This window comes from Euprymna scolopes, chromosome 6, assembly GCF_053919585.1.
Source record: "Euprymna scolopes isolate OS-2025 chromosome 6, ASM5391958v1, whole genome shotgun sequence".
Classification (NCBI taxonomy): Eukaryota; Metazoa; Mollusca; class Cephalopoda; order Sepiida; family Sepiolidae; genus Euprymna; species Euprymna scolopes.
In genome coordinates this window covers 88,655,370-88,663,906 of record NC_136487.1, presented here as the reverse complement: position 1 = coordinate 88,663,906, position 8,537 = coordinate 88,655,370, and the positions used below count along the sequence as shown (strand labels likewise).

The 8,537-nt window shown below is 31.6% G+C and overlaps 1 protein-coding gene and 1 pseudogene across 1 annotated transcript in view; both read right to left on the bottom strand.

The window, feature by feature from the left end:
- The window catches only part of LOC145277768 (uncharacterized), an 82,469-nt gene extending 75,334 nt beyond the window's left edge, over window positions 1-7,135 (bottom strand). Inside the window, exon 1 of the mRNA XM_080129513.1 lies at window positions 6,406-7,135. Coding sequence (XP_079985639.1) covers window positions 6,406-6,456 — 51 coding nt within the window. The 5' untranslated portion in view covers window positions 6,457-7,135. The remainder of the gene's footprint in view (window positions 1-6,405) is intronic.
- On the bottom strand, window positions 2,831-2,963 carry LOC145278539 (U2 spliceosomal RNA; annotated as a pseudogene).
- Window positions 7,136-8,537: the final 1,402 nt, after the last annotated feature.

Here is an 8,537-nt window from a genome sequence, read left to right as displayed (position 1 = left end):
GCGTGTACATATGTCTGAATGATTAAGCGCATATATACATGCGTGTTTTGGTGGGGAAAAAAAAAAAAAAAAAAAAAAAAAAAAAAAATAAAAAAAAAAAAAAAAAAAAAAAAAAAAAAAAAAAAAAAATAAAAAAAAGTGTATATATATATATATATATATAAAATAAAAAATTAAAAAATAAAAATAATTGTTAGCGGTGGATGTATGCGAGTACGTGTGTGGGTGTGTAGGTGGTTATGTATATGTGTATATATGTATGCTCCTACATATATTTCTATGTATGTACGTGTGTGTATGTGTGTGTGCCTGTGTGCGTGTGCATGTGTACATGTACATGAATATATATGTATGCGTATGGAATTGTGTGTGAGTGTATGCTATACATGGGGAAAGAAAGTCTTTAATAAATAAAAAAGAACCCTAAAGAAGCCATAAAAACCTTCACCATATGGACTAAAAAACACTCTTTGAAACTAACTTTGACCGGTCACAGTGAAAACACTTATACTTGGAGACAGAACGTCTAAACACTGAACACACGCATCGCGCCACGCGCCACTATGAAAAACATATTTAATATCAGCGGAGGCATATCCACAAACTCCCATTTTAAAGAAAAACTTTTTACGAAAATATCTGAAGAGAGCACACCCTAAGCTCGAAACGCGTTATAAAAATATTTTAAAATAAAAATATGATGAAAACCTTTAAAAAAAACCCACAATTGTTGTTGGCTACACTCTTTTAAATATATATATATATATATATATATATATATATATATATATATATATCTCTTCATTTCTTCTTTTCTTTCTATTTGTCTTTATTTCTTTTTTTATCTTAAAGTCTTTATTTCATTCTTTTTTTCTTTCTCATTTTTTTCTTTACTTTCCTGGAACGCATATCAAAAATGTATTTCTTGAAAAATAATTCTGACCAATATTGGCCGATTAAATAGATATAATGGATGGAAGTGCGGCAAAGGAATGAAGAAGACTAAATAAACAACCAAAAAACAAAACGGATTCATTCGTCTTGTAATGTTGAAAATTTGTTTTTCACTTAATGTCATCTGTTACCGAGATTGTTATGAAAACATAGATAAATAAATAAAAAAAAAAAAAATAAAAAAAAGAAATTGTTTTCAGAAGCACTGAAGCGTAGGCACTCGACGTTTTATTTAAGATACATTTTAATTTTTCTAGAGTTATCAGGATGGACAAAGAGAAGAGGACGAATTTAGGACTTCTCATAACGAATTCTACTAAGAACAAATCAAGGAGCCACTGAAGTTGAAAAATATTTGCAGCACGAGTAGTGTAATGGATAATCAAAACAGACTACGGAATCGACTGACCCGACTTTAAATCTAATTGAATCTATTTCATCCACGTCTAGTGTTCAATCATACCACTGAGAAAGACATCATCACGTAGACGTAAACAGACACAATTACACTTAATAGATCGCTTCCAGTGCGTATTATTTGTGCTCACTAGGAGTTTTCACACGGGCCATCATCAAAGGTTTCTTTCTATGGTGTTCCCCAGAGTTTAGGTGATTGCGTTTCCCCAGATTTCCAGTACTCTACTTCTCTTTTGATAACCTTTGCAAAAGCATTTGCATTATCACAACAGCTGTTTACCATTGATTTCTCGCTGGCAATGGCCATCGGCCTTCACTGAAATGTGTGGCAATAAGCCTACCCAAGAACCTAGTCCTCTTAACACTCATCGAGATGGAGGTCTGGTTAGTGCTTTCCCTCTTCGGCCTTTCAATCTCCCTTGACCCTTCACGAATATTTGGTGTGCTGCCAGCTAATGCTGATATTACATCTTTAAAGGGATTATTATTGTTCATTAAATAATATGATTTTTATTGTTCATTAAATAATATGAAAAAAGTTTATATATCGTAAAATGGGCAAACCTTTTGAATGATTGATACATAATATTAATCACCATAAGGAGACAGTTTCAACATATTCTTATCTATTTTTGGTCACTAGTGAACATCACCGTAATATCACTGTTCTCTGTTGACCATACTACTTCCGGTACCTTTGTTGGCTAATCTATCGCTAATTATCACATGTTGTAAATCAATCGTAACACCATTCATTAAAAACTATTTTATTCATATTATTATTCGAATTTAGGATACCTGATGTAAATCACATAAGTCATAACAATATGCAAATTAATAATAAAACGCTTATCCACATTAATTAATGCGTTATGACCTTCCATACAAACGATGAAATTGTCAGATATAAATTGTCAAAATAACTGACAATTAGCTGGTGTCGCTAAAGTAAAAACAATCAAAATCTCATACATTAATCAATTTAAAATAAATTGTTCCAAAACCGAATTTTCTCATCCCTTAAACTTTAATCAGTTTTAAAAACATATTATTTGCTTATTTTTAAAATTTTTTTAAATGACATAAACACTACAAAAGTTGTTATAATATTTCTAAAGAAACTCAATTTGAATTTAACATATTGACAAATTTTTAAACTCAATATTTTTAATGGTGGACTTATATATATATATATATATATATATATATATATATATATATATATATATATATATATATATATATATATATATATATACCTATTAGGTTATGACGTCTAAAATATATTGTTTTGTTTATAAACTACAGTGTCATTATAATCATTGGACAATATAGTAATCATTAGTAATGAAAATTTGGTAAATTTGATAACTTATATGGGACGGCTCATCAAGAACTTATTTACGTTAGACTTGAAGACAACCATATTGTAGACACCAGGGTCTTTTTTAACGTGGAGAAAAGGTACAAAAATAAAAATTGTCTCAGTTGTGAAGGATTTCTCCTCCACTGAAAGAGAACGAGAAATGGAAGTGCCGCATCTGAAGAACAGATACTACACTTTGATCTTGGCCAAAAGGCCAAGGAGCATGAAAAGGGCCAGCATGAATAACGTGAGTATACATTAATTATCAAGAAATTATATTCGAAATTGAAACTACAGAAGTAATGCGTTTACGAAGCCTGTTTCTTCTTCACTTCGCTCTTCTCACTTATATTCATAACCATTTTATTCTTAATCAAGAAACAGCCATACAATAAAGGAATAAGTAGATCACGATAAAAATGTCGAATATATATATATTTGGGTTGAGCATTTTGTAAATATATTTTCACCAGACGCGTATTTAAAAGCGATTAAGCGAAGACCTCTATTAATTTGTTTGTAAACAAGCTGATGGTTCGAACACTGTGCGACGAGAGGGTGTGGATTTAATACACACTATAGGAGAAATATTTACGGCACTGATTCGTAGCCGAATGGTGAGAGCTGCCAACTGATTAGTTGTGATACAACGAAACAGTAATGTATGTGGATGACAATATATATATATATATATATATATATATATATATATATATATATATATATATATCGAAGAGCAGGACATATATATATCGAACAGGATATATATATATATATATATATATATATATATATATATATATATATATATATATATATCGAAGAGCAGGACATATATATATCGAACAGGATATATATATATATATATATATATATATATATATATATATATATATATATATATATATATATATATAGTAGAACACCGGGATATGGTGGCCCCTAGGATATGCTTTTTTTCAGATTATGATGTGGAATACAAGGTTTTCCCGACCCCTGGTTACGGTATTTGCCCTGCCTTACGGTGGTATTTATCTTATTTGATTATATACATGTGTACTGTACTGTATTTTGTTACTAATTTTTAATGCCATATTACGTTCAGGGGTCCTACTGTATATATAGGGCTTAATATGAAAATCAGATAATTCTTTTGTTTTCTCACAACCCAGGTCAATATGTGTCAGAAATGAGAAATTAAAAATTTTTCTCTGTGTGTCTTTTATTAATTTAGTCACCAAGAACTCATGTAGAATGGGTTTGCTGACTGTCCATATGCAATAAGTGACACATTGATACGTTGTATGTTACGTTTTCTCGAGGTTTTCTTTTGAGATGGGCGTTAGTTTACTGCTGATCGCCTAAGACGCCGTAAGAAATACCGATGGGCCTGATCAGACATTTTTTTGCCGGTCACAGTATTCTTTATTTTCTAAGCCGACTTTCTCTCCCGACCTTCGTGTCTGAGAGAGTGATAAACTTAGGATTCATATCCGGATTAAATAAATGTTTCAGATTCCAATGTTGGAAAAAGTTTGGATGTTACATCGGCCGAAACGTTTTTAATATAACAACCAAGATAGGAATAGTAATCCGAATAATCCAAGGAATAAAAACTGTATGTTTATTTATAAGCTGGGTATTCAGGTAGCGTAATAATGATGGGCGCCGGCTATTGATACCGCTCGAAAAGGTATGCTACCTCCCCACCCCAATTGAAAAAAAAGTAATTCGTTATCAATAAATTATTTAAAATAACTCGTTTCAATCCTTATTATATTTCGAAATTAAGTGAACAACAATGGGTTGGTTCGCTTGCAAAGGTAGACATACGGACACAAAAATAAGTAAAATGTTGTTTTTTTTTTGTATAAAAACAGTGGTGTTTATTTACTTGCCTCTCGACGAGGGCAGAGTTAGATACAAGGTCGATTATTAATTTGATAAAAAATGAGCTCCTCACAAAAGGGTTTCTCTGGATTTGGACAAAAATTAATGTCTCACTCTAAAAGAATTTCCCATGAAACTAATCGAGGACATTAAAAGTGTAGTATCTGAACAGATAACGCACTTTGAATGTTTTGTTTGCACAATATATAAGAATTTACATTGGCACAAGTCCATCAAATGTGTTGGGAAAATGCGGATCGTTGTTTATCCTTCGTCAAGAGTTATAACAATGTCCATCCTACTCTTAACTATAATAATCTCGCCACAATACCACATTTACTCTACGGGACATCCTACTTAAGATTGCTCCAAATTTCTTGGAAATTTTATTTTTTATGAATATATTTATGTACAAAAATTTCGTTGAAATAAAACGGGGAGTGGAGAAATAAAAAAGAAACAAAAAGTTCGGTTAGTTAGCCCCCTTCTTCCCACCGTTTGTAAATAATAGACCGTCTGCTGTTTTCCGGTTTGATCAAAACCAAAAACATACTTTGATTCTCATCAAAATTCAGAGGAAAGTCAACAGGTCGACGGTATACTTTCTGGATAATAAACTTCTGTTTTAGGTAGAAAAAGAACTGCATTTTAAAGCCTTTTACAATAATCTAACAGTAAGTATGTGCAAGCGTGATGTTTTTTAAGATGCCATTCGTGGTGGACAAATGTAAACAGTTCCAAGATACGACGTTAACAGTTCCAAGATACAACGTTAACAGTTCCAAGATTCTGGACGTAAAGAAAATTATGAAACCACAGAACATATTTTGACAATTACAAACAAACGAAAAACATTAAAAGCAACAATAACATAAAACAATAAATAATTTAAAACGTCTTTCATTCTTGTATATTTTAAAAAGTCGGTTAAATTCGAAATTGAAACTGAAAATAGAAAACATCTTATACAAGAACGATAACTGCGAAAAATCAAACCTGAAAAATAAGCAAGAACTCGCGACAATTCGTAAAACACTTGAAACCAACATATTTGAATAAATATTTTTAAAACGTTTTTAATGATATTCTAAATGAGTAATTTTTAAAAAATATTATTTCACCAAATTGAATGCTATCATAAACACTTCTTAAACTTCGACTTTCTCAAATAATTGTTCTGTTAATTTTGTTTTTAGATGAAGATGTTCAAATAAACATCTGTAATCTCAAACACCGATTGGTGTTTTTGAGATACTTGTACCCTCCTCCCCTGTATAAGCTATTATATAGTTTTGTTGATATGTTATAGAACATTTTCTAAATATCAACAAAACAATAAATTATTTCTTTACGATAAAAAATTCATAGCAAATGTATATATATATATATATATATATATATATATATATATATATATATATATATATATATATATATATAAATATATATATATATATATAGGTTAAATGTTTTACTTATCGACAAAAGATGATCTCTTTATTTACGCTCAAGGAAAATTGTCGATAATAGACGTTCAAGTATATAATTGAAATTTAATTAATTTTAATTATTCAAAAGTATAAACACTTGCTTTTACAAGAAAGATTCAAAATTCTTTAATATATAATTTAAACTGAATCTATATTCTTATTTTGTTTAAAACTACTGAAATAATATTTCCAATTTATATGAGATTGTATTTTTTTTTTAGTAATTTTTATTTTTTTTTAATTTTAGAAAAGTTTTAAAAAACAAAAACTTTTTGTTAAGTTTCTTACCTTGGACTGGAGAGCCCTGTCCATACCCTTAGGTCCGGAACGCGAAGCCATCGTTGATGAGTTTGTGTGTGTTAAACAAAAAAGAGATAGAAATCCTAATGCGAAATCGGCAGAGCTGAGCTTAGATTTTCACTACAAGCTCGAAGTCAGCAAGGAGCTGCACAAAATACGTTTTGTTCCGTGCGAGGGATACGACAGGAATAGGAATTAGCCTCGTCCCAGCAGTCACTCGGTGAATCGTCGTTGGGCGGAACTAAGGGAAGACGCGTTCTTCCTTGTGTCTGTTGGTCTGCGAAACTCTTGTTGGCGGCGAAGAACGGGGAGAGGAACAGAAGATAGGCGCACGTTAACTCCTTGGCGGTATCGGGTTACATAGCCAGCCTCACATGCCTTAGCCATATAAGTACCGGGCCGGACCGGAACACTAAAGGAGAGGGGGTCGAGAATGTCAGAGAAGAGAGGAAAAAATAAGGGGGATAGGTAAAGAAGAAAAAAAAAAGATTGGAGTGATAGTGATGTTATGTTCGAAGCGCGTGGTTATCGGAAGAAGGTAGAGATGATAAAAAAGGAAAGAGGAAGGAAAAAGGAAGTATGAGAGAAGAAAGGAAAAGGAAAGAGAGAGAGAGAGAGAGAATGCAGGAGAAAGAGGGTGATGGTTGGTACTTGAGTATGAGTGAGAAAAGTGAAAGGAGTATGAGGGTTGGTATCATTTGCTAGTTAGGCGGTCTGTGATTGTGTATGTACAGGTTGTGTATATGTGTTTTTGTATGTGTGTATACGTTAGCATCATAAACAGAAACATACTTAGAGAGAGAGAGAGAGAGAGAGAGAGAGAGAGAGAGAGAGAGAGAGAGATGGAGAGAGAGGGGGGAGAAAGCGAGAAATAATGTAAGATAGAGAATGGAGGAAAAGAGAAAGGGGGGAGGGAAGAAAGGATGAATGTGAGATAGTAAATGAAAAAAAAAAAAAAGAAAGGAAGAGAGAAAAATAGAGAAAGAGGGCAAAAGAGAGAGGAAGGATAAATAGAAAGAGTGAGGATGAATGTGAGGTAGAGAATGAAAGGAGGAGAAGGAGAGAGAAAGTGAGAAGGAAGAGAGAATAAGAGACACAGAGAGAGAAAGGGGGGGGAACAAATGATAGATAGAGAATGAAAGGAAGAGAGAAAGAGGGGGAGATATATAAAAAGAGAGAGGGTAGATATGATATAGCGAATGAAAAAAAAAAGAGAGATTACTAATAATACATTTGCTAATGTAGGAAAAAAAAAAGAAAGAACTATGTTACTTTTTATTGGTATCGGTGAGAAGCAATAAGACGACGTAAGAAAGGCTTACACAATTGTATGCTTATTTACTCGCTACTTTATTATTATTGTTGATGATGATGATGATAATGATATGATGATGGTGGTGGTGGTTGGTGTCGCCGAAGTAACGAATGAATACTTAAAAAAACACCGAAAGAATAAACGAAACTTATAACTGAAGAATGAGGAAAAGCAAACATCTCTAAAATAAGCCAAATGCCAACAAGTGATCGTATACATACGTGGATATCGGAATGTCGGAATATTTTGCGATTAAATAATAATAATAATAATAATAATAATAATAATAATAATAATAATAATAATAATAATGGCGCGAGAACACCAAGCAACTACTACTACTACTACTACTACTACTACTACTACTACTACTACTGAATATGGGATCTGATGGAAATTCCATGGCGTCTTCGACTTCAATCTGTATCATTTACTATTAATAATCATATTTCTTTTGGAATAATAAATGTCTTTCAGGGTCAATATTATTTATAAAAAGATAAACAAATATTTCTTCTACTTTTATAAAAATAAGTGTGATCCTTTAACTAAATAAAACGAATATGTCACTTACCATGAAAATAATTACCAGATAAATATTTATCAAATCAATAAAACGAATGCCGCGTTTTGAAATGTATTTGTTTAAAATTGTGCTGTTTTAGTCGATTGGAAGAAATAATTTAATTTGGAAACAATTCATTTTAAAATGCGTAAAGACAGAATTGTCTACTTTTACTGACGTCAGATTAATCACATACTACTACTACTACTACTACTACTACTACTACTACTACTACTAATA